The sequence below is a fragment of the Brachyhypopomus gauderio genome, chromosome 10, assembly GCF_052324685.1.
Source record: "Brachyhypopomus gauderio isolate BG-103 chromosome 10, BGAUD_0.2, whole genome shotgun sequence".
Lineage (NCBI taxonomy): Eukaryota > Metazoa > Chordata > Actinopteri > Gymnotiformes > Hypopomidae > Brachyhypopomus > Brachyhypopomus gauderio.
In genome coordinates, this window is record NC_135220.1 from 3,767,428 (window position 1) to 3,795,021 (window position 27,594).

The window sequence follows — 27,594 nt, forward strand, 5'->3', positions numbered from 1 at the left end:
TATTTGGATCAGGTCCTTTATTTCATATTTGCTATCTGAAAGCCATTCGAATCCTCAACGAACATGGTTTTTAATGCAACTGCACAAAAACAGTCACTTCACACACCTCGTCACCTTAAACTCGCCACTTTAAACCTTGAAACCTCGTCACTTTAAGTAATTTCACCTAAATGGCTCTTCTTTAACTGTATTATTATTATTATGACTATTTTGTTTTGTTTTTTTATATTTCTATATTCTATTTTTTGTCCATTTATCATAGTTTAATTTACGGTGGAGCAGTCACCAAAGCATTTCACTGCCTGTCGTACTGTGTATGACCATGTATGTGACAAATAAACCTTGATTTGATTTGATTTTATTTGAAAGTAAGTTGCCTAGAATTACTTAGTTAAAATATTGCTAATTGAGCAACAAATGTTAGTTTGCAAGCTAGCTATTAAAACATCTATGAGGTACAGCTTAGGTACAGCTTAGCCAGCATGTAAACATTTACTGTGATATCGGATTTCTTTGGCAGAAATAGATCTGTTCAGTTTAAGCTGAAGCATAATATCCTGGATTAACTTTTGCCTTTCTACAATACAATCAGTGCAGTTGTTAGTTAAGTGGTTCCCATGTGAGTCTAGCGCTATGAGGCAGCAAATGTGGACAGTTATAGCTGGGACTGACCTGGACATTGGAATGATTTTTTAAGTTTGTCTACAGCTTTGCAAGTTGAAATTCATAATGGGAGAGATGCTGAAATGCATGTTTGGGCTTCAGTGATCATACTAATTACAGTTAATGATTCCCATCCACATTTGAGTTTGGTTTAGATACTTGTTTCCCTACAATACATGCCCAGATTGCAAATACCATGTAACAACTGTTTACCTAAATTATTATTTTGACATCATACAGTATAATTCAGAAAGCAAGCACATGGAACTGTCAGATCGTCCCAAATTTGCATTTGGCTGATCTTTAGACAAACCCTCCTGGTGCATGCAACACGGTGGAGCCAGAAACACAGCAGGGCTATGTGTCTCTAGAATAGCCAATCACATAGAAGAACTGTATCTCTATAGAACAGCCAATCACACAGCATGGTGGGGCATGATAGAACAACCACTCACTGCATGGTTGGAGCTCTTCAGAGCAGCCGTTCACACAGTGGGGCTGTATCCACATAATTGCCTTAGCTGGAAAATTCGTAGTAATTGCAAGTTTGGAAATTGCTCTGCAGGTTGTTAAACAAGCTACGCTAATGGATAAAAGTGAAACTTCCATTCACAGATAAGGTGGCTAAGCAGACCATACAATCAAAACTGTGTGTGACAGCCTGTACTGGAATACGAGCAAGGATTTGTCAGGCATTTCTGTTCGAAAAAAGAAAGAAAAATTGTGACAGAGTAAAGAAGTGAATGTGGAAACTTCAGTGGAAATGATGTAAGATCACAAGTGGTCACACAAGACGTATACCAGGTGTAAACAGCTGTGCTTCTTGGCAGTCCCTTGTGATCAGATTACCCAAGATGCATGTTAACGCCAGGTGTGACCATGGCCTCATACAGCAGGCCTGTAGCAGGCTAGGTACAAAATAAGGCTGTATTTTTCTAGAGCAGTTATTCACACTGCAAGGCTGTCCTTCTAGAGCAGTCAATCAAATAGAGCAGTGGTGATTCTCTCTAGAGTATTCATTCACATAGAGCAGTGGTGTGTCTCTCTAGAGCAGTCACTCAGATAATGAAACTATGGCCCTCTAGAAAAACTCAGGAGAAGCTGCAGTGGGGATACAAGCAACAGCAATGAGGTGTGTCAACGTGAAGTTTCACCTGCTCCACCCTTAAAGGTGCCCTTGCCCACGGCAGTGCTTGGTAGCACCAACAAAAGCTTACAGAAGGGAGGGGCCAGAGGGGGAATGAAACAAAGGGGATGATGAACTCATCCACATCGAAACTTCCTGTTCCTGTCAAAGGAATAAAGGCAGCTCAGGCGTCCGTATCGGTTTAAGGGCTCGTGGGTTGAGATTGCCGGAGTGATATGTGCTGAGAGGAAGTGTGATCTGATAGGGCATCCAGTCTGTACATGCAGTGCTGTTGGGCCAGGAACTACTTTATAGATGTCTTGACACAGTGGTGAAATGTTCCCACACCGTGGGACCACAGCATTCAATCAACTTTTAGTGTGAATAGCGAGTGAGCTATAATATATAATTAATAATGAATGTTTCTGAATTCATCATTTGTTTAGCATTTTTAAATTATTTTTTCAACAGTTGAGCATTTGTTCAGTCTGTTTTTTGGAAGGAAGTCAGTTTCCTGTTATCAAGTCCATAAGGTTCTCTACTTCCCCCAAGCCTGTGTGGCAACCCATGAGCGTTGCTCTGAATTCCTTGTCCAGTTTGAGGGTGTGTTGGGGTCACTCCTGCTGGCCAGGGCCTGCATGCTTGCATTGTACAAATTCCTCAGGCTCCATGGGAATGTGCTGTACCCCAGTGCAGTCAGCAGTCCCCATTCTCCACTACCACAAAGGAGGCATTATGCAAACGGCCAGGGCTGAGCTACACTGTCCTCAAACCAATCGTGTTTGGCAAAGTGTGCTCCATTAGTACTGAGGGATTAACAAGAAGACCAGGGCAGCAGTCGATGACAAGATGATGTGGCCAGGAACTTACTTAATACCTCTACTGAGATGCTGTTGAAATTCAGTTGGATGGGATGGTGAAGATCTCTGGTAGCATGTTGCTAACTCAGAGCATGAGTTCAGACTGCAAGTTCTTCTATAGTGTGAATATGACATGATTTATAAAAAGTATTGCAACAGGATTAGAAATCATTTCCTTCCTTCAGAACTTCATTTCCTTCTATATATTTTACCTGCCAGGTATCAACATCATGTTTTTGTTTTGTGACACATGTGGTGAATTATTAAAGCTGCTTTGTTTAAAAGATCTCTGTTGACACTTTTATCACCATCTCCACAAACGTGACTCTTCCTCTCCACTATCCCTAACCACCTGTCCATCCATCCATCCATCCATCCATAGCTCAGATCTGTGGCCAAGTGTAGGGACTAAAGCCCATCCAGAGCTGTATTCATGGAACTGGCAGGTTCTCTGGCAGCCAGGTGATAAACGAGGCTGCCGTTAATGACACTTAATGCTCCTTCAAATCCCGCAGTAGCATCAAAGACACTACGAGCTCCGGCACTAATGGCATTCTGCGGACGATGTGTGTGTGTGTGTGTGTGTGTGTGTGTGTGTGTGGGGGGATTACGTGCTGGAGAAAGAGTTTGGATGGGATGCAGTGAGAAAGAAGAAAAGACAGAGATCACAGCCACATTTACTGACAAAAGATGGCGAGGAGACATGAAGGAATGTGTGGAGCACGGGGGGAGGGGACAGTGGAGACAAGACCCACTGAATGTCTTCATTAAAGAGACAGAGAAGTTCTGTTCTAACTGTGACTCAGATAGAGCCAGAGAGAGACATTTGGAGAGGTTTGTAGGATATCCACCCATAGAGTAAATATCCTCAGAGACTGGCAGTAGAGCCGTAGGTAACTCAGGCCGTAACATGGCTTTGCTTGTCAGGAATGATACATCATCTTCCAGCCATGAGAATGAAAACAGATACAGTCAGAGTGTCGGGAATTATTATGGAACATTTTAAACCATCATCTTTGTTTGCGTGGCAAAATACATTCTGCATTTCCTCAAAGACTTTTAAAATCTTTATGGATGAAGGCACAAAGATGGGGATAGAAATGGACCGTTTTGATTTTTACATCTGAGGTTTTACTCCTGCTGCTGCTGGCGACCCTGTTGAGCTTTACAACCTCTGCATGGTCCTTGTTTCAGGCACAGCTGTATAATGAGCTTCGTATCAGCCTTTTCCATTGTGCTCATTCTGCCTTGGTACTGATCTAGTGTGAGACACTGCAGATGCATTAGAGGAGTAGTAGCTCAGCTTTTCAGAGAGATCCTCTATGAGACTGTAAAACTCGTCTTGCAATTCATTATTGGTGCTGTGATATAGAGACACAAGCTACTTCTCAATAAATGTGCTCATGGATGTGCAAAAAAAAAACCACTTGTGAGCTGAGTATTGTCAGACACTGCCTCCTTGACCTGTGGTACACAATCAAAAATGCACCATCTTTTGTCCTCGTGTTAATAAAGTGGCGTGTCTGTGGGAGGTGTGTGTACGTACATACACACAATCATAAAATTTACACACATGCATACATACACTCAGTCATACACACACACACACACACACACACACACACACATATATATACACTGCTCAAAAAAATAAAGGGAACACTTAAACAACACAATGTAACTCCAAGTCATCCACACTTCGTATTCAGATAGGAAGCAACACTGATTGTGAATCAATTTCAACTGCTCTTCTGCAAATGGAACAGACAACAGGTAGAAATGAGAGATTTTCAACTGATTTCAAAGATTTTTATTAATTGAGATCTAGGATGTGTTATTTTAGTGTTCCCTTTATTTTTACACCGTCATACACATGGAAGATATAGACATGGAAAAAAAAAACCACTACAAAATTATCAGTTTCTCTGATTTAACTATTAATAGGTACAGCTTTGAGGTTATTTTATTCTATAAACTACCATCATTATCCAAAATTCAAAATAAAAATAGAGAAAAACACTCATAATCTATGCTGCTTTCTCTTGCAATTTTGTTAGTACCTATATACTGTATGGAGAGAGAGAACTTGTACTAAAGTTTTAGAAATGTACTAAAACTAATGTTTCCAGAGCAGGATGTTATATGCACTGCACAGACACAGAAACAGTTCAGTGGTACTATGGGCATCACTAAAAATGACGTGTGTCCCTGTGCATGTATTAAACACAGGACATCCTTCCTGCGCCCTTAGGGGACAGATGCATGTAAACCCATGACATGTACACAGACTAAACATCCAGTTTAACCACCCAGACATCTGACTCTCTATCTCCGTCTTTCTCTTCTACTCTTTAAGCCAATAGATAGGAACATAGGAAAGAAAGAAACGGCGTCTCTCCCTTCCTCTACCCCTCCCCGTTCCCTCCTACCCCGCTATTGCCCCGCCCTGGCCCTGCCGTGTGTTCTGAGGGAGTGTTGAGTGTTGGAGACACAGGTGAAAGAGCATCCTCCTGTTCTTCAGTGAAAGAGAGACGCTACAAAAGAGAGAAGACAGACCTGGGCAAGCCTGCCAGTGGAAAGACAGCTGGGCTTGGGGGAGCACAAGGGGAAACGTGTATTGTGTCCTCCTTCCTGTGTCATTGTGCGTCTGTGTGAGCACAATGTTAATTCAGGCTGCCTTTTCACCACCATAGGAAAGGCAAACAATGTTGTTCTTTTCTTTTTAACCTGTTTTCTTCTTTTCTTTTCTGTCACGGTTTAGCCAGCCGTTCAGACTGTGGGGGATATCCACTTTCACGCTGTGACTGCTTACCTGCCTCCATTGCTTTTGTTGGGAGAAATTATGGAGCATAAATGACTTTTGATTCACACTATAAGCTTTTCATGAATTACATCCTTTTTAGTGGTTTACTGACTTAGTCATCAATCTCTGCATTAACCTGCCATTAAAACGAGTTAAATAAATAGTTTATATAAGGTGCTCAGAGTTTTCTTGGGGGGAAAAAAGCAGTTTTCCTTGGGAAGACTATTAAATTACTGATCTAATATCTCTTGTATTTGAGAGGCTGATCCACCACACACCTGTTGAGAATAGGGCCCTGTCAGTAAGTGGAGGAGTTAAATCCAAGGAGAACAGAAAGCGAGGAAGGAGATCGTATGACAGTGTTGTTACGGAGGATGAGCAAATAGACACCGGGGCCGATGGAGAAGCCCCCCGGGGCATGTCTCTCGGCCCACAGCATGCTTGGCCTGTGCATGTAGGTTTGTTTGAGAAAGGCCACAGTCACAACGGCAGAACCATCGTGAACAGAGGCCAGAGGTCAGAGGTCAGAAGACAACACCTGAGGACCTGTGTGCTTTTCCTTTGATTTCTTGGCGACGGCTGTGGATTCATAATGTTTAACGTTTTGCTGAACTGCTTCTGAAAGCAGAGTGGTGGAGTAGAGGAGGGGTGGTCTGTTTGGGGAAGGATCCATAATGAAAACCAACAAACAACATACAAGCATATGGCAGCGACGTTTCACTATGCACATTGAACAGTACAGGAGAGGAAGTGTTTAGACAGTTTAGTGTTTTGAAGGTATATGGAACAAATCGCCATGATGGGTGCACAGTCAGCTTGCCACAGGAGCTGTGTGGTGTATAGTGCTATTGTGTATTCAGGCAGGGGATGTTTTGAAAACCCCTATTCCTTCACAGCCTTTTAAAGTGTAACTATGAGTTATCCATCTTTATCTCACTCTTTGTTGAGGCTGTGCATTCAATCCCTCTGCTCTCTCCAGGGTGGTCTTTCCTAAAGCTAGTGCAAAGAACCTTTGAAGAACTGTCTCTTGACCTGGAGGAAAATGTGTGTGTGAGTGTGTGTGTGTGTGTGTGTGTGTATGTGTGTGTGTGTGCGCGCGCCTGTGTGTATGTGTGTGTGTGTGTGCGTGTGTGTGTGTATGTGTGTGTGTGTGTGTGTGTGTGTGTCAATAGAAGAAAGGCAAAAACAGGATGCATGCTAACAATGTTCTGATTGTTCCACTAGTGATGATGAATGAAGTCTTGTCATCAATGGGATGGAGAAGATGAGGTATTCCTCCTCTGAAAACTCCAACAGTCGGGCGGGCTTTATCAGCCAGCGCTCCAAGAGCAACAGCAGTGTTAGCATATCCATGTTAGTGCATCAGTGTTAGTGCGTCGGCTCTGGCTGGCTTGTGTATGTGCTAATTGCAAAAGAATTGCAAAGAAAAACTAGACCCTCATTTGTTTTGGGTTCTGTAGTCCTTCTTCCATGCCACTAGATCAACTAAAACTGAATGATGAATTGATGAGAAACTGCATTCTCCACACTGCACTTAACCCAAAAAGGACTTGAGGTTTCTCTCCATGGAAACAATATCAACTTCCCCTAAACATAATCTAAACGGCTTTTTCTCACAATCTCCTCCTCTTTACTCCACTAAAATATTCTTCAGGTGAAGCATAAATTAGGTTTTACAACGCTTTTAGTCCTTGCCAAAAGTGCAGACATTTCCTGACATTTTGCCCATGGTGTAGCTAACCCAGCCAGTGGGACACATGCAGTCATGACTTAGTCCCCATCAACAGATATGCAGTTAAACAGACATGCTAACATAGTTAAATAGACGTGCTAATCCTGCTGAGGACGTTCCTACACGATAGAGTCTGATTTCAAACATCAAAAACAGTCAGGAACCTATGCCTAAGTAACAGCTGCAGGACATTTCTAGAATGGGCATGTGTTGATGTGTGTGTGTGTGTGTGTGTGTGTGGGGGGGGGGGGGGGGGGGGGGATGGGCTACGGAGGGATCCCTGAAGCTTCTGGAAGTGGTACAAGGTGATGAAAGCATACCTGTGCCAGAGACGGGCGGAAGGATTGAGCCCTGCGGAGTTACCTGAGTAATGATCACTTCATCTCACCTCTTCGTCTCAACACGATTGGCCGCACGGCGCGGTTACGTCCTGAACTCGGGATGTCTGTACCTACTACAGCAGTCTCCTTCCTACAGGTCTACATACACAGATACCCCAACAGCCCCTAAGGCCTTTCATACATCTACCTCAACAGGACACTACGGCCTCCTCTAGCTGTTTACATTCTTATACAGCCTTCTGTGTCTTTCATTAACAAAAGATATGTGGCAAAATCTATATCAAATTGAGTTACTTTCATCTATTTTCTCATGATTATACTCATCATCATCATCATCATCACCATTATTATTATAATTATTATTATTATTATTATTGGAACAACAACAACAACAGTAATAATGATGGCAATGAAGGTTTCGAATTTATATTAGTGCTGTACTGTACTACTGTAGTGCCCATGCAGGCGTGTACACCTCTAACACATCTGATTTCCTGACCTTATACTTTTCCTCCCGCATTGGCCTAGTGCAGAGAGAACAGATTCATGGTTGCAACATGAAACTTTGTCTGGAGGTATAGCAGAACACACACACACACACACACACACACATACACACACACACACTCACACATCTGGAGGCATAGCATAACACACACACACACACACACACACACACACATCTGGAGGTATAGCAGAACACACACACACACACACACACACACACACACACACACATCTGGAGGTATAGCAGAACACACACATCGCTCTTGCCATGCAGACACTGCTATTCTGTAGTTGGACATTTCTCAGTATTTGACGCAAATATTTCCTATTTGGTTTTGAAAAAATATATATAAGGTTTTCATTAGTTGTAATTAGTCCAATAAAAACAGCAACAGATGTTACTTAAGGGAGAAAAATATGAATTACCACACAAGAGAATACACTGAAAGAATCTGTCAATACTGCTCTTTGATGGGCATGGAAGACTTTTTCTAAGGAAAATTTCTTTTTTATGGTAATATGGGTTCTGTTTTCCCACTGATTATTCTGATTAATGTGCAGCGGTACTACTCATAAATCTGCAGTCATTATTTTCTTTTATCACTGTTGCATTGATATTACACATATACCAATATCACATATAGACATACTGTATTTACACTGTTGATTTTTGGTAATACACACTCATTTCTTCATCTCGTGTTAGTTCTTTGGATATTTAGGCCCTAAACGTTATTGGACAGTAACGCCTTTTGTTGTTCATGTTGTTGTTATAGCTGTTGCTCTGACTTTATTTGATGTAGGTATATGGTGATTTCATATATCTCGAAGTCAGTGCAATGTTAAAGATGTGCAGATTCTGGGTTTCATGTTGTAATGTTGACATCATAAATACCACCTCTCGTGTATGATGCTGAGAGTGAGCTTTAACCAGAATCTTCCCCATGGTTTAACACATTTGTGTTGAACGATTTCCATGCCACTAGTGGAAAAGACTGGTGCTCAACTGCCATTTGTCGGAGACGTTTTCCAGACACCCTGCCGAGCAAATTAGCTTTTCACCTTGCCATGGCTGACACTCTGACAAAAGAAATAAATAAGAAAGTATCAAAGTCTCAACGATGAATATTTTCAGACTTCTCAGTTTATCTTCTCAAGGCTGGTGGTCTCTATTATGAGCACTTTACCTTTACTCATTCTCCATCCCTTGGGACAAAATGAAGTCATGTTTTGTTCAGTTCACCATGACTCGTGAGCTCCCACAGTTCCCTTGTGCAGTGCGGACACGTGCTAAATAGTTCGTTTGAATCCTGGCTCTGCCTGGGAGGTGTTCTATAATATGTTCTATAATCTGTTCTGGGAAATCTTGGTGACGAGTCTGATCATTTTGAGACACAGCAAAAACTAACCACCCCAACATGCTCCTCAACTGTAGAGAACCCAGGTTTAAATATGTATTAAACTCAGCTATAAACTGGGAGAAAAATATCCAGGGAACACCCCACAGGGACAGATGCAAACAGCTCCAGTGTGCACTGAACTAACCCTCAGGGCATACTCCACAGGGCACGGGCTCATTAAGATGCTATTCATTTTATGGTGATGCACACAAGGCATGATGGGTAATGTGTGTGACCTCAGCTGTCTTTTCTGAAGAGAGAAAAACTGGCTTGATTAGGCAGAAGGCAGAAAAACATCTGGAAAACAACCCCAAGCACCCTTCTCCACACACACACACACACACACACACACACACACACTTGAAAAAACAAAACAAAACAAATAAAAAAAACCCAAAGAGGAAATTACAGCTGCTGGACAATGATCCCCAATGGAAAGTATTCGAGTCCCATGTTTCTGTTTTCTCTGATGGATGGTAAAAAGTGCAGGTGCACTGTCTTTGATATGAGAGTCCACATGTTTCCTTTAAAGCAGTCTTGGCCAGATCAAGAGGAAATGGGACAAGCATCGTACAGCACAGAGACAGTTCAGGTCACATTCTACAGGTGCTGCCATGATCAGGGGGCGGGCTGTTAATCAGTCCCTGAACCACAATTGGCCCAGCTGACAAAATGCTGCAACGTGATACGGCGCCTCCTCGTCCTTCATCAGGGCAGGAGGAAGTGCAAGTCCTGACTGTTTCCCCCTGACAGGAAGCACAAACCTGAACCTGCACTACCTTAATTAATGAGAAGGGAAATGGAGAAAGGCAGGAATAATACAGACAGAGCCAGGTTTAAGAAGCTCTAATTAGAATTTGTAGCTTTTATTTCATTCGAAGCCAAGAAACTTTCTCAGGTCTGATTTTCATTTGAAATGCTTTTCTTATGATTTCTCAGTCACTCCACAAATATAATCAGCACATTGTGTTCTTGATCTTGGTTGTTGCAAAAGGACAGAGAGAGAGAGAGAGAGAGAGAGAGAGAGAGAGAGAGAGAGAAAGAGAGAGAGAGACAGAGAGAGAGATAGGCTATTACTCAGACATGAAAGGCTTCACATGTAGTGTGTAGAATGGTAGTACTAGTTAGTCTAACCATGACTAACCCCAGTGGCATGTGACAAAATGGGCACTGTTGTGGACTTCTGATGATATTCCACGTACTTTGCAATTAACAGTCTTCTCTTGTACTTTGTAAGGATGATAAATGTTGGTGAATTAGAGATTTTGTTCTCTTGCAGATTATCTCATTGCAAACATTACACCTTCCTCTAGGTTCCTAGAAGTGACGTGAATGTGCTGTTGCCTGGTTTCAATGGTCTCTCCTGCCTCTCATCATATTTGTGACAAATCTGACGTTTTATTATTGTTCTCATCCTCTCTCTCCCTGTCTGTGTCTCTTCAGGGATCTGAGCATGAATAACATCAGTGAGATTCAACCCAACGCTTTCCACAATCTGCCTTTCCTCACCGAACTGTAAGTACATCAGATCACATTGGGTTGTGTTAAAGTGCGAAAAAAGAGAGTCTGAGACTCTCACTTTGGTATTAATCATGTGCATGATTTTGTTTCAGTAGTATATGATTTATTCAGACAAAACATATGAATCCTAAAAATGAAACCATGTGGAATACTTATGCATGTCTCAACTATAAGCTACAAGAGGGGCTTTGTAACTAATAAGTAATGTGACAGACAGAGAAGATTAATTTCCACTTAAACCTTTATATTCTTGAATTAGGCACTAAGTCCCAAGTTGGCTATATTTCCTGATGGAGCTCCATACAGTTTATTGTTAGACCAAATCATCTAGTCTGATCCACAGAACCTAGTGAATTTCTGTCAAACTGAAGTCAGTATCTAAATGTATATCGACATGTCTGTACATAAGCTTAGGGGACAACTGGGATAAGAGAGTTAGCAGAGAGTTCACCAGAAACTCAGCATCCTGACACTTTCACCTTTGACCTGCATGAAAGGCCTGAATCTAGCAGATTGGTATCAAGTAATCCATCAGCATGAGAACATAAAGGGAGACTGCAGTGTACACGACAAATCATTGTTATATGTTATTACCGTCAGTGCAAACAAACCCACTTCTATTATCGTGGATCAGATCTCTCAGCTTTTGTGATGCAGTCACCATTGTGTGTGTAGCCTATGTGGTACAATTTCCTGACTGCCCTCATGTGTGTGCATCTAAATGTCTCTTTAAACGAGACTAGAAAGTGACTCTAATGCCAGCAGGGCTATCAGACACATATTAAGAGAAACATGAACTGTCCTTCGAGCTCTCAGTAACCTGTTGGTATGTCGATGGACTTGCTTGTTTTTATTCTATGACATTCATACCTGAGGCATCAAGGGACCAAAAGGATTTTACTAAACAGAATAATAATTTTGGAACTAAAATCTGTTTCCTGCAAAGCAGTAGGAGACTCACAGGGTGTCACAGGGAATCTCAGAGTGCTTCAAAGAGCATCTCAGTGTCTCATGTCTTGTAGACTCGTATAGAATACCTCAAAAAGGACATTAGTCTTTCAGAATTTGTCAGCTGTGGCATAGTTTGCCAGAGGCGCACAGAGAGCAGCTCAGTGTTTCACACACTGTGACTCTGAACACGTCTGTATACTGTGTGTTTCTGTTTTTGTGTTTAATGTGTTAATGAGCGTGTTCAGTGTTTCTCTGTGTCAACCTTCCCAAAGTGTCTAATGCTCTACAGAACTGTGGCAGTAAAACAAACCCCCTGCACCAGCCCTGCTGTGCTGTAGTTGCATCTCACACAGGCCTCACCCTACACGTCCTCTCTCTGTCCTGTTCTTGCTCCGGTAATGGCTGTCAGCTGAAATCACACTCTATGGATTTTATCTTAAAATAAAAAAAGTAAACCAGATTGCTGGTTTTTATTATTCCAAGATGATTCTGAATTATAAGAGCACCAACAGTACCTGCTCCTACCCCTAGACCAGGCCCCTCCCCCATGACTCAAGCTTCTTGACCAGGCTCCTGCTCTGTCTGCAATCTCCTGACCAGGCCCCACCCCCCCACCTGCATATTATTACCTAGGCCCCTCCTCTGGCTGCAAATTTTTAACCTTCAACCAAGCACTTCCCCTACTCCCATCCCAATATGGATGCCTTTGACAAGGTGACTTCCCCTGATTGCAGCAGCTTGAAAATGCCGTTCTGCCTGTGCTATAGTCTGTTTGTCAGGGCCCTCAACCATTCACTGCAGTGTGTGGACAGACCCCCAAACTGCTGATGGGGTGTAATGGGAGCCTTACTGCGTCATTTGTGAGTGGTTAATCCTTCACTTCAGAGCCGCTAATCAGCTTGCCGCTTGCTGTGCTGATGCCGCTGTTTGTCTTGTTAATTGCTGGTGGTAGTGAAGGAGAAGTTCTCAGGTTCTTGGTGGTGGGCCTCACTTGAAGAGACTGAGGGAGAGAGAGAGAGAGAGAGAGAGAGAGAGAGAGAGAGAGAGAGAGAGAGAGAGAGAGAGAGAGAGAGAGAGGTTTTCTGCTCCACAGCTGCAGGGAACTGGAGCATATCAGACACGAGCCAAAGAATCTGAGAGGTAACACGTGTACACAAAGGAATATGGCTGGAGTGGTTTTTAGCTACATCTGTTTTATATGTGCCTCATATATGTACAATTACAAACTGTGACAACTGTTGCAATACATTCTGAACCCCATTCATCACTGGCTGGTGTCTGACCACAGGACTCCTGCTGATTGACATCTGTAGCGGTTGAGGTTTACTCTGAACTCAGCTGCCACACTCAAAAGGTAGTGACCAATCAGGAGCTGAACAACACCAATTCAGCAGCATCACTGAAGAGATGGAGGGCATCTAATAGTTCAAGGCAAAAACTGTTGGCTAACTGTACGCATACAGGTTAACACAGGCTAACACAGACAAACACTGGCTAACACAGGCTAACACAGACAAACACAGGCTAGCATAGGCTAACGGACAAACACAGGATAACAGACAAACACAGGCTAGCACAGAATAACAGGCTAACACAGACAAACATAGGCTAACACAATAACACAGGCTAACAGGCTAACAGGCTAATAGTTCCTAATAAATTCATCATTATATAATAGTTTTTCATCACTGCTAATAAGTTAATAATAACTCTTAATAATAGTTGCCCAGTTTTTATACACATTAACTAATGCTACAGTTTGAACATTTAAACAATGTCATTGAATGGATATTTAACTGTATTGTGCAGTACATTCCCTGGGGGACCACTGCGGGGGTGTTTGACCCATGATTCATGCAATCAGGGACGCTCTCTTTCACTGGCCCTTTTCAGGATGTTGTGTAAGGCTGGGAATTTACTTTCTATGTAAGTCCAACACCTTTAGTTTAAATAGCGGTCAAGACTGGAAAGAAATGCATGTAGCAGTATGCATGTTACTAGCTCTGCCAAGTCATTTGCCAAGTTAAAGTTTATTAATAACAGCCCTAGCTTTCATCATAAGCAGTTAAATAAATAATAAATAAATTAAACAAACAAATAAATAAAATTAATTAAATTAATTTACATTACATAAATTAACAAATTTTAACAAACTTTTAGATAATGAACTAATAGATAAAGTTGTTATATCACCTGTTATTTTAGTGTCAAATAAATAATGGATTCTAATAAAGTAGGCAGTTCATGTGTGTCATGAGTGGGCAAAGCTCGGGTAGGTGTGCCATGTTCCTCCACAAGCCACAGCTGCCATTCGTACTGCAGACGGCTGCCTGCACAAAGCCAACTGAAGAGGGTCTGTTTTTATCTCACTCCCCCTCCTCTTTGTCTTTCACGTCTTCTCCCATTCTCTCTCTCTCTATCCCTCCGTCATTGCTGGAGATGAAAAGCGATGTCTTGGGAAGAAGCCCAGCTGGTTTTTTAAGACTCTGACCCCCACCTTCCCACCCACCCACTCATCCACCCATTCACCCACCCACCCTCTCACCCACCCTCTCACCCACCCACTCACCCACCCACTCATCCATCCACCCACTCACCCACCCACCTTCCCACCCACCCTCTCACCCACCCACTCATCTACCCACCCACCCATCCACCCACTCATCTACCCATTCACCCACCCACCTTCCCACCCACCCTCTCACCCACCCACTCATCTACCCACCCACCCATCCACCCACTCATCCACCCATTCACCCACCCACCCTCTCACCCACCCACTCACCCACCCACTCATCCACCCACCCACCCATCCACCCACTCATCCACCCACCCACTCACCCACCCACTCATCCACCCACCCACTCACCCACCCACTCATCCACCCACTCACCCACCCACCTTCCCACCCACCCACTCATCCACCCATTCACCCACCCACCCTCTCACCCACCCACTCATCCACCCATTCACCCACCCACCCACTCACCCACCCACCCACTCATCCACCCATTCACCCACCCACTCATCCACCCACCCACTCACCCACCCACCCACTCATCCACCCATTCACCCACCCACTCACCCACCCACCCACTCATCCACCCATTCAACCACCCACTCATCCACCCATTCACCCACCCACCCTCTCACCCACCCACTCACCCACCCACCCTCTCACCCACCCACTCACTCATCCACCCACCCACCCATCCACTCACTCATCCACCCACCCACTCATCCACCCACTCACCCACCCACTCATCCACACACCCTCTCACCCACCCACCCTCTCACCCACCCTCTCACCCACCCACTCACCCACCCTCTCACCCACCCACTCACCCACCCACTCATCCACCCACTCATCCACCCACCCACTCATCCACCCACCCACTCACCCACCCACCCTCTCACCCACCCACTCATCCACCCACCCTCTCACCCACCCACTCACCCACTCACTCATCCACCCACCCACCCATCCACTCACTCATCCACCCACCCACTCATCCACCCACTCACCCACCCACTCACCCACCCACCCACTCATCCACTCACTCACCCACCCACTCATCCACCCCACTGTCCTACCCCACCCAGCGGCCCCTTGCAGTCCTGCTGCCCACCTCTGGCCCCATTATCACCCAGAATGCACTGCACCTGCAGGCTCCACTTTGGTGTAGGACCCTTGTCTCCTTCTTGTGCAGTCTCCTCTGGCCACTTCCACACCCCAAAGGTTCATGAGCAGCTTGCACTTTGTAATGCTTCCAACAAAGATGCGACTGGCTGCCATGGAGATTTAAATGACATGCCAACTCTTCAGGGTAAAAAACAAATAAATGTCATACAGGCATGGGCGGTAGAAACATGGCCCAAGGATCGATGTTAAATCACAATTACTTGTGTTATTTTAAATACAGATAAATATTTGACATTTTTCAACTACAGAAGAAATGAAGAGACTGAAGCAGAGAAGCAGGACAAAAAGTTGATCAGGGCTTAAACAGATTGTACAGAATAAACTTTAAGAGCATCATATTCTAAATGGGAGGTAAATGATAATGAAGATGAATTGCCCTAATAATAATAATAATAATAATAATAATAATAATAATAATAATAATAATAATAATTATTATTATTATTATTATTATTATTATTATAAGGAGGGCTTTCTCTGGGCATTCACTAAACACCAACCACAGCACAATACGCAAATCACCCACTGATGATGTTTGGAATCCACATCTGTTCTGTGTATGTTTACATATGTAATTTGTGTATTTTCACACAAAAACTGTGTTTACAGTTGGGGCCACAGTGAAAATGGAAGTAACAAGGAACAGTTTGTGGTTGATAAATCAGTCGCAGGGCTCGGGTTTGCCTACGGGGGAGTTGTAGGGTTGTTACCGTCTCCACAGTTCACCATTCATACACCAGTAAGTCAATTATTTGTATTTAGAATATTCTAATCATTTCAGCCACAGCTTCCAGTTGTAAATCTTAAAGTTTTAAAACATCGGTGGAAAGGCACTCCATCAAAAAATTTTTTAATTAAAGTCTTCTTTCCTTAATTAATTAGATCAACAGGAACAAGGATTATACTGCTGAAAAGTCAAAGGGCACATTAGTAGCACTTCCTTCCACTGAGTAGCCATGGCAACGTGGGCTTGAACAGGCCATTAGTGGATCATTTTGAGTGGCGTGTGTCAGTGCAGGTGACAGTGTTGGAGGCCGAATCTACCGCAACGCTCTGGACCGCTTCCCACTTTGAGTCCTGCCATAATAAACCATACGCCAGCAGCTCCTCTCATATGGAGCAAATTATACAGCGTTGTGGTGGTTCTACTGCCACACACACACACACACACACACACACACACACACACACACACACACACACACACACACACACACACACACACACACACACGCACACACACACACACACAAACCCAGCATGGTAATTTGTAACATGTCTTGTTCAATACAACGGTCCTCAGATCAGAGCAACATGGAGGGTGTTCTGCCTGAACACCCAGAATCTCTCTCTCTCTCTTTCACAGAGAGAGAGAGAGAGAGAGAGAGAGAGAGAGAGAGAGAGAGAGAGAGAGAGAGATGAGCAAACAAACATTAGATTTTCTTGGAAAAGATACTCGGCTCTCCACACAGACTGCACACAGAGCCACTTTAAGGCCCATAGATACACAGAGAGACAATGAGACATTCTGGTGAGACAGCGAGATAATTTGGTGCACAGTGAGACTGCTCAATACAGTGAGACCGTTTAATGCGGAGTGAAATACTGAGATAATTTGGTGCACAGTGAGACTGCTCAATACAGTGAGACCGTTTAATGCGGAGTGAAATACTGAGATAATTTGGTGCACAGTGAAACAATCGGACAGAGTGAGACTGAGACATTGGCTACAAACATGTTAGTGTCTGGACCTGAGCCAAGAACAGTCACTACTGGTGAGTCCTCTGTGTGTGTGTGTGTGTGTGTGTGTGTGTGTGTGTGTTACAGAAGCACAAGAAATGAAGGATGGTAGCATCCTTCGTTTCTTGTGCTTCAGACTAATTAAATTTAGTGATTACAGTTTTTCTCTATTGTTTACACACATTGTCTGAAAGCATGCCTCATACTCTCAAAACTCTACACACAAATCAGAAAAACACACACACAATGGGCAAAACCCCTCAGTTCTCTTTCAAAATGAAACTTTACAGTCAGAACAATATTATATCTTCTCAAAATGGTATTTTGTTCTCAGATGACACACACAAACCATCATATGAATAGACATTTATAACAACTGGTTGAACACTGATGTGCTCAATGTAAAACACTATGATGAATGGAAAACACTTCTTCTCCATTCATCATAATGACTTAGGCCTTTTTTGTGCAGTGTTACACTTACTACAGACAGGAAATACATAAGTGCATTGTAAAATATTTTAGAATAGTGTTTTTATACTCAGAACACACATATACAGTAACAAATATATTTTATTTTTTCCCACAAAAGCAATGTACACAGTGTACATCCCACCCAACACAAAGTTGCACATACAGTGGTCTACATACACAACAACAGAAGAGTTTACTATATACAGTTACAATTACAGTAAAAAAAAACTATGTTGCATACAATGGCACGCTGGCCAATGATATTCCTTCCCCTCCTTCGTCCGTCTTTTTGTGAGGTTGAATCCAACCTCATCAATGAAGATGAATTGGTGGTCCACTGCATCTACCTCTAGCTCAAAGATTCTCTGAAACACACATGACAGTATCAGAAATAGACATGGAGGAGTCACTATTGTGAAGCACAATCATTATGATTACAATACTGAAATATGTATAATTTATACAGTGTTGAGGGGATACATCAGTTGTGAGATTGTATAGGGCTTACTTGCACATAGTTATATTTCAGTTCTTTGACTCTTTCTGAATTGCGTTCAAAAGGCACCCTGTAGACCTGCTTCATCCACAGATTATTTCTGCGCAAGACACGGTCCAGCGTTGATAATCTCACCCTATCAATATTTTGAAATATCTCGTTGTTTTCTATTATTTTTCTTTGTATTTTCCATAATGTTATGGCATTATTTTCTAGGACCATGTTCAGGATTTCAGTTTCCTATTCAGGAGACGAAAGACGTTTCCGTCCACCTCATGTTGGTAACCTTTCAGTTCTGCAATACAAATAGTAAAATACTGTAAATACTGTGTAGGAACACAAAGTAGGAATACATTTCCCAAATACTTGAAACATACTTTATATTTACAGTCCTACAGAACAGTCCACAGGCAATACTGTACTCATTGAGTACTGTATTGATATGCAGTACTGCAGTTTCCTACTGAGAGTTGATTTCTTACCTGTTCTCATTACGGAAAGTCCGGATGATGGATGCTACAGTGTACCTACTCACATTTGGCTGTACTCTTTGCCCAGCCTCCCTCATTGTTAGACCATGGTTGACCACATGGTCAACCAAAGTGGCTGGGATCTCATCAGAGATTACGGTCCTTGGCCTTCCTCATCCTCGTCCTCCTCCTCTTGCTCTCACGCCTCTGGCTCTCCCTCTGTTTCCGCTGTTGGCATCCATTGCTCCAAAACAGAAGAGCTCACCACCAACAGAAGAGCTTTTGCCATTTTATGCTAAAGCTCTGATTGCTGGTTGTACACATGTGTGACAGGTGTTTGCTGATATGATGAGTCAGTGTGCATAGTAGGACAATTAACTTTAGAATTTTGAATAACAGTGTGTTCCTTGTGAAAACAAGAGATTTTCTTCATGAAAATTATGCCAAATGCAGAAAATTGTGTGTAGTGTTTTGAAAAAAGTGTGTTTTAGAACTGCAATTTGAGTGTAAAGCAGGAATTGTGCTTGTAGTTTAGTTGAATTGGTTCAGGGGGTTGGTGCAATAGTTACATGTTGTGGTCATTGTGTCTCAATTACCAGCATTAGTGTGTTAACAATCGAGAAAAACTGTAATTAAGACCAGTGTGACAGGTTAAGGTTATAATAATAATAATAATAATAATAATAATAATAATAATAATAATAATAATAGTAATAGTAATAATGTTATCAACTTGTAATTCAGTTTCTCAAGCATAAGGGTGGAGGAGAACACTGAGTCAAAACCATTCTCATACCAGACCCAGTACTAAGCAGATCACCTGAGGGCAGTGTTGGGAGCATTAGATATACAGTACATTAGAAATTTGAAGTCAAAGACACCAAACATGCACAGCATGTTGAAAGCTAAAGCTAACAAATCATGCATTTCTCAAACCATAAGTGAGAGAAGTGACAATCATAATTAACACTCACTGTGTTTGTGAGCTCAGCGCATGCAGAGTGATGCACGCACACGAGATCTCCGCTCCAACACCAGAGTTCAGATCACACATCCCCTCCCACAGCTCAGACTCTTCGCATCAAACTGTTGTGTCGAATGGACATGGCCAAGATTGGATCTGCACACGAGTTTTCTGTGGAAACAGCATAAAAGAGGTGAAAAACTGGAAACTCCATTCAAGGATCAAAATGTCTGATAATGATTCAGCAGCAACAAAGAACAACTGGTAGAAGAAGGTGCCAGTAACACCAAAGCTGTGTGTTAGGACCCAAGGGAGTTTGTGTAGTGATAGAGATGTGTGTGTAGCTTCCAGACACTGTGAGTCAGCATGGATAACGTTCTGTAAATGAGCATTCATACAGTTTACCATCAACTGTAGTAAATCTTAATGAGAGAGGTCTACATATTATAGTCCTTGGTTATCTAGTTATGAACATTATCATTTCCCAGGGTGTGTGTGAGTGTGTGTGTGTGTGTGTGTGTGTGTGTGTGTGTGTGTGTGTGAGAGAGAGAGAGAGAGAGAGAGAGAGAGAGACAGTAAGAAAGAGGGAGAGAGAAAGAGAGAGAGGGAGAGAGATAAGGAAAGAGAGAGATGTCTTTATTGCTTCTCTCACATTAGTGGCCACATGGGACTGGATGAACTATGAGATGTGCGGAAACAGTTCATTTAATCTGACACTTTACAAGAGAATCCAAAGGGACAGGGTGCAGCATCTGTTTGTGGGGATCAGAGGTCAGAGGTTACACTCATGACATTTTCGTGAAGGCAGAAGCTCTGTCCACATTTCAGTTTCCCAGTGAGGGGAAGTGAGGTACAGACGTCATAGGATTCTTCATGTCATATCCTTCACAGGCAACGACTCTCACACAAGAATGACTTGGCCTGAGGAAAGCTGATCTTTGTCCAACCTGAAATGTCGAAATACACCACATTCCCAAAAAATGTAACTTCATCAGATAATTAAGATCATTTGGTGAACTCCTGGCATATCTGAAATCAATCTGAACCAGTCCCTGTCCTATTGAGCCATACTGCAGTGGTATAATATCTTGAAAAGTGGGGTTTTCATCAGGGCCGGAGTGGGCCCCTTTTTCAGCCCAGGAGTTTCATGCCCAAATCTGGCCCAAAATTATTTTTCCCTCCCAATCGGCACAAACTAGAGATCGGGAATTGGGAATCCTCCCGAATCTCCCGATTAGCCACTCTGGCTCTGGTCGTTCAATGGAAATATAATAAAATTATCATCCTCTGTTTGATTGGAGTGTTCACGGCAAAGCTCACTTCAACATAACAATCTGAATATGAAGAAAGTGACAACTTTGATCACTGATCAGGAGGTGTCTGAAACTTATTTTTTAACAAACACAAAAAACATGAAATACAGTGATTATCTGACTACGACAAAAGCCACCGTTCTCAAAAGAATGTTTAAATTCAGTCCCACTGGCAACACACTTTCAATGGGTAGACTCTGGATCACATTAAGAACTGGTTTGATCACACTAGAAACTGGTTTGATTACACTAGAATCTGGTTTGATCATGCTAGAAACTGGTTTGACCTTTTGACCCCAGTGGCCACTTTAGACATGCAATGCTAAATTACAGATCCCATCCTCATCTTCTCCCAGACATATTTAAATTAACTACATAAATATTTTAAAAAACGATTTAAATGCAAATTTAAAGTTTTAGAAGCAAATTGGACTTCAGCGGAAGCAGGATTCTAGACATGACCATACAAACACAATGCATGGTACCATATGGTTGCCTGTGACAGAAGTATATTTAGCATGGGTCTAATGTCAGTACACATCCTAGGCTGCTGGCATGGTTTCTGGAGCCGTTTATTGAACACATTGTTACGCATGACATCAGTTTGCTTTTTCATTATTCTATTTGGTTGTTTGGTTGTGGAATTGTGTTGTCACTGTATTAAAAGAAATCAGGATGACATCCATTGTACTTAGAGAGATCAGATTGTGGTTAAAATCAGATCTGAGGTGATAAAATAATACATGTGCTTTCATAGCTGGAACAGAACATTAGTTAACAAGTAGACATCTAGTAAAGTACATAAATAAAGCCCTGATAACAAATGCCATGCACATGGATTACTGCCTATGTGGAAAGAAATAATGAATCCTCTCAGCACGGAAGACTACTGAGATGATGGCAGAGCGGCCACAACTGAAATCTCTGTCAGGAGCTTTTTTCTTTCCATTCCCTGCTCACAACACTCCTTGGTTACGACTGCAATTCTCTCTACAAACAAACCCAAATTAAGACCAAAAGGGGGGGAATGATTAAAGTTTTATGGTATTTCAGCCCCCAATGAGGCGTCTAAGAGAAGACAGATGCGTAGCATGGGGGGCTAACGCCAACCAGCCGTCTTGGAGGCCTCTGACTTCTGTTGCCCGTTGTCAGCGTAACCTACTCCTCCAGAGCAGACCCTCAAAACCCCCCCCCCCCCCCCCCCCATCCTCCAATGGATTATGGATTCTGCTGAACCACATGTACTAAACACGTTCTTGACATTGTAATATGGTTTGAGAGTGGGCATTTCACGCAATGTTCACATTCAGTGTCATCATCAAAACAGTTTCAGCATCAAAGAACTGTGGTGTTGGGGTAGAAAATGGTGCAGGCTGACGTACAGCTCCGGTGACAGAAGAGCTTTAGGGCCTGTCTGAAACAGACATTTGTTGTTGCTCTCTCAAACACAACAGAAACCAGGGCGAAAGACATTTGGGGAACTTCATAGCCAGAAAAATATGATGTGATGTATTGTTTTTACAGCTGGTTTCTGACTAAGCTGCAGAACAATACATAGAGAAACCACGTATTTGAAAGAGGTGCCATCTTCTGCATGTCTTAAATTGGTCTGCCATCATCAAATGCAGAGAGGAAAATGTTGGGCCTTGCTATCTTCATCCTTAATGTAACCCTTACCACTACATATCCATAAATACCCTAACACATCCCTTACTAACTACCCAATAGTGCTAACTACCCTTAACCTAACCCTAACTACACCTACCCTAACTACCCTTACCCTAACTGTAACTACTCTAGCCCTTACTAACTACCCAAAACCTAACAACTTCCCTTAGCATTGCTTACTAACTGACCTTACCCTTACCCTAACTAACAACCATATCCGTAACTACCCTTGCCCTATCCCTAACTAACTACCCTAACCCTAAGCACTTTGCTGAACACTGCTTTAGAGGATGTCTGTCTGCATGTGTCCATGTCTGCAAGTCGAACACACAGAGTTGTACATACTTCCTACCTCCTCACTGTGCTAGGTGCATTTACATCAGGCTGTGTATGTATAGGATTAATACTGTTCCATAATCACAGCAGACACTCAGAAAAAAACACTAATATTGTGTTGACACAGGTGGGTTTGCGGCCCGTTCGGCCCCACACGTGTGTGGTAGTGGAAGAGAGAGGTTGAATGGAACCCTGTTCAGCTCTGCACGGCCTGGGCCATGGTTGAGTCCTGGGGGGATTCTGCCACTCTTATGTAAATCGACTTCCCCTCCCGGGTTGTGACAGCTATGTTCAGTTATGAACTCTCCGCGGTTATGAACTCTCCACATAGTCAACATGTCTGCTCCTAAAGACTCAGAAGCAATTGGACACAAGTGTGCGTGTGTGTGTGTGTGTGTGTGTGTGTGTTTCATTTTGCTCTCTGCTGGGACCATATATATTTAGAAATTAACATATATAGAAAAAAATCTATGCTGGTGTTTTCATGACATTTTCCACTAAAAGAAGTAATATACATGTATTTCCTGTTGATTACTGAGCTCAAACCTAGGGTTATGAAGGTATAGCTTTATTCACCAACAGTAATACATACTCAATGGGAAAGCACTGACAATATTACTGTAACATTATAATTGTGTGTGTGTGTGTGTGTGTGTGTGTGACCATATGCATATATTTGATTTGTCTTGTCTGTAAGGATGGCTCTTTTTGGCCAGGTTATAAATACCCAACAGAACTCTTCCGCTCTCATACAAGCAGAATAGTCTAACAACAAGGGAAAATGATGAAGTGGTTTTGGAATGTGAAATGAAATGATGGAGACACGCGGGTGGTCCTCCCCACGCAGGCCTGCAGGATGGGCTGTTTAGACTGTAGACTCTACCACCCAGCCAAAATCCTGCTACTTCATTAGCCTCTTTGTTTGATAAACAGATTGATTAGTCCAGATGAGTGACAGTACAGCTGGATAAAATTTACATTCTGCATGTTATATTCTCTTCAGAAGAATTCACATTCACATAGAGCAACTCAACTCGACTCCAAGGGGTTTAATAAATACTTACTCGTGTAAGTTTGGCAAGAGGCCAAGGTTAGATGCTACACAATACATGCTCCTCCCACCTCTAATGAACCCAGTGCAGTCCAGCACAGGGATGTGCTACGCCTTGTGTGCACCTCTGTGTGGAGCAACAAAAAACTGTTTGTTCTTCTTTAAAAGAGCGTTGGGGTTTGAACAGATATCTGTCTGTCTGCTGGTAGTGGAAACACTCACTAACCTAACAACATAATCTTTAATGCACAATTCAACAGATGGAGTTCAGATCTCTCTTGCCCTCTCTCTCTCTCTATCTCTCTCTCTCTCTCTCTCTCACACACACACACACACACACACACACACACACACAAACCTGCATGGGTCAGCCAATTTCTGGTCCTTCCTGATCTTTCTGCTAAAGTCATCAGCTTGCGATGACTGACCCAATGTTCTTGTGCTGCAGGAGGCTCTCTGGAAACCATTTAAGGCACATCAACGGCCCTGCGCTCCGAGGTCTCAGCAACCTCAAAGTCCTGTGAGTACACACACCATGAGCATAACACACACCACCGGCACAACACACCCCACCGGCACAACACACCCCATGGGCACACACACCCCGAGGGCACACGCACCTGACATAAAGAACATCCACATGATTGATCATCTTAGGTTCAGATAAAGCAGCAGAGATTTCTTTGAAAGTTTAAAACACAAATTGTAAAATATCTGAGCAAGTGCACAATAAATATGGTCTTGGAGTAAAAGAGGGCCAACGATGTGGAGGGTTGAAACTGATACGACCTCCAGCTCATCACACTCTCACCAGCACACTGAGCAGGAGCTGTGGACTGTGGACATAAATTCACTGTCAGTGATAACCAAACCCAGGAGTGCATTTTATATTCAGGGAATTCTGGAATTTTAAAACTCTGGTTTGATTTCATTCTCGTGTCCACAATAATGCCACTCTTACGCCCAGTCATAAAGGCCACGCCCAGTCCTACCCTTAGTCACAGAGGCCACGCCCACTCCTACCCTCAGCCATGGCCGGAGTGGGCCACTTTTTCAGCCCGGGAGTTTCATGCGCAAATCCGGCCCACAATTATATTTCCATCCCAATCGGCCCAAACTAGAGATTGATATGAACCGGCCCATCGGGAATCCTCCTGAATCTCCCGATTAGCCACTCCGGCTCTGCCCTCAGCCACTTCTGCTACACCAACCACAATTAAACACATGAAATCCAAGCAGTGGTTCTATGTCCCCAAGTACAAAAAACCTCACATGCAAGCCAAACACACACACACACACACACACACACACACACACGCATTTGGTCATAGGGATTCCAATAGGGTAGTTTTATTATAATGCACATTCACACACACACACACACACACACACACACATTTGGTCATAGGGATTCCAATAGGGTAGTTCTATTATAATGCACATTCACACACACACACACACACACACACACACACACACACACACACACACACACACACACACACACACACACACACACACACACACACACACACACACACACACACACACACACACACATTTGGTCATAGGGATTCCAATAGGGTAGTTCTATTATAATGCACATTCACACACACACACACACACACACACACACACACACACACACACACACACACACACACACACACACACACACATTCACACACACATTCACACACCTATAAAGACTGTAAATCTTCCACTTCTTCGTTTGCATTGGAATGTTGTTACTTCAATTCCCCCAAATACAATCTGTGATTTGAACTGAGATTCTGAAGGCAGGAGCAGAGTCTCTGAAGCAGCTTCACGCCAGGAGCCGGTGTGATTTACAAACATACACCCTGTTTGAAGCCAAATACAATTAAACCATGCTGATGAAAATCGCACGTAAAGAGAACTTTTTTGTCAAGATATGACGGGGGAAGGAGGGGGAATGGGAGAAAAGAGGAAAAGAACAGATGAATAAAAACTTTGTTATATTCTAATGAGTCCTAGAGAACAGAGGCCTGTTCTTCATGTCATCGGACTGCTGGCTATTTGAAGTCTGGCTACACAATGCCAGTTGTGGCACCATGATCTCGTCGATAAAGACGTCTTAGTCACAAAGGCTCCCCTTGTTTCCCCCGTGAACTCTGACTGCATGCTCAAGTGTCAGGGCTTTCAGGCAAGCGGGCGTGATAAGGCTGTGTGCTGTCGAAGGCCCATGGCCCTCCAGTGTACTCCCACACCAGCATGAGTCTCTCCGAGCTCCACCGCTCGCCCCCCCCCCCCCCCCCTCACTTTCCCTCTTCTATTCAGCCAGTTCGGCTGAGGATGACATCAGCGCCCACCCAAGGAGTTCCGCTTTGCGTTTTTTCCCCTCTTATTCTTTCAGGCTTCCTCTCTTTTTGTCTGCCCCTTCGTCATTCCGGTTTCCTTCGCTCGGACGGTGCAACTGCGCGCTCGTTCCCGCCCGCCTGCCTCACGCTCGGGGACGCCACGAGCTCTAGTTTCACGGTGGCAGCGGCCGCTCCACAGAGCCACTAGCTCCGCTCAGACCTGGAGCTGCTGTACCTGCTAGTGCGAGCCGTGTCCTTATCTGTGTAAAAGGGCAGGGTGAAACCATTCCCATATCCTGGAATGGGAGATAATAGAATGATGATTTATTATTATAGCATGATTTCATGCTGTCCTTTGGTATATCACATAACAATATTTCATCAGAGATACTCTTCATCTGGAAAATAATCACTGCCGTTACTTGAAAAAAAAAATAATACATCCATGTTCATATGTTTTACTGCTTGTAGGATGCTACAGAACAACCAGCTGGAGAGACTGGCCAGTGAAGAGCCATGGGAACTACCCAACCTGCTCTCTCTGTGAGTACCAGCCTCCATACTCCAACCACTGCACATACAGCTGATGGTTATTTGTGTACACAAAGAACGGCTGTTCAGTAAGCAAGTGCTTCAGATTAAAGCTATTAAAACGTTGCCAGTTTGAATGAATTGCTTCAGTTGTTTGAAATCCTTCCACGATTACAACAAAAGTAAGAGCATCCTGTGTGCTGTAGTCTCGTCTTCACCTCCGTCAGCTCGGCGTACGTTACATCATCAGCTATTAGCCCCAGAGTAACGTCCTCATATTCAGTGTGTACAGTCTGGGAATGCAATTTATAACTGTAATTATGAGCAAAGGCAAAGCAATAAAGCACATAAGAAGATGGAGATGATGCCATTTTGTTTGGACTGTATTGTGGTTTAAAAAGGCGGATGTCTACAACATTAATGAGCAGTGATGTGTTGTTAATCAATAATTATCTGGTACAGATTCCCACTAAATTCAGGACAAAAAAATGCATCTCCTCTTAGACTGGGATGTATGTATGTATGGATGGATGGATGTATGTATGGATTAATGTATGTATGAATGGATTGATTGATGGATGGATGGATGGATGGATGGTGGATGG

At 43.1% G+C, this 27,594-nt stretch overlaps 1 protein-coding gene across 1 annotated transcript in view; it reads left to right on the forward strand.

Moving 5' to 3' along the window:
- lgr6 (leucine-rich repeat containing G protein-coupled receptor 6) overlaps nucleotides 1-27,594 on the forward strand; it is a 65,049-nt gene that overhangs the window by 17,642 nt on the left and 19,813 nt on the right. The window contains exons 2-4 of the mRNA XM_077018823.1: nucleotides 10,876-10,947; nucleotides 24,568-24,639; nucleotides 26,930-27,001. Of these exons, the coding sequence (XP_076874938.1) occupies nucleotides 10,876-10,947; nucleotides 24,568-24,639; nucleotides 26,930-27,001 (216 nt within the window). The remainder of the gene's footprint in view (nucleotides 1-10,875; nucleotides 10,948-24,567; nucleotides 24,640-26,929; nucleotides 27,002-27,594) is intronic.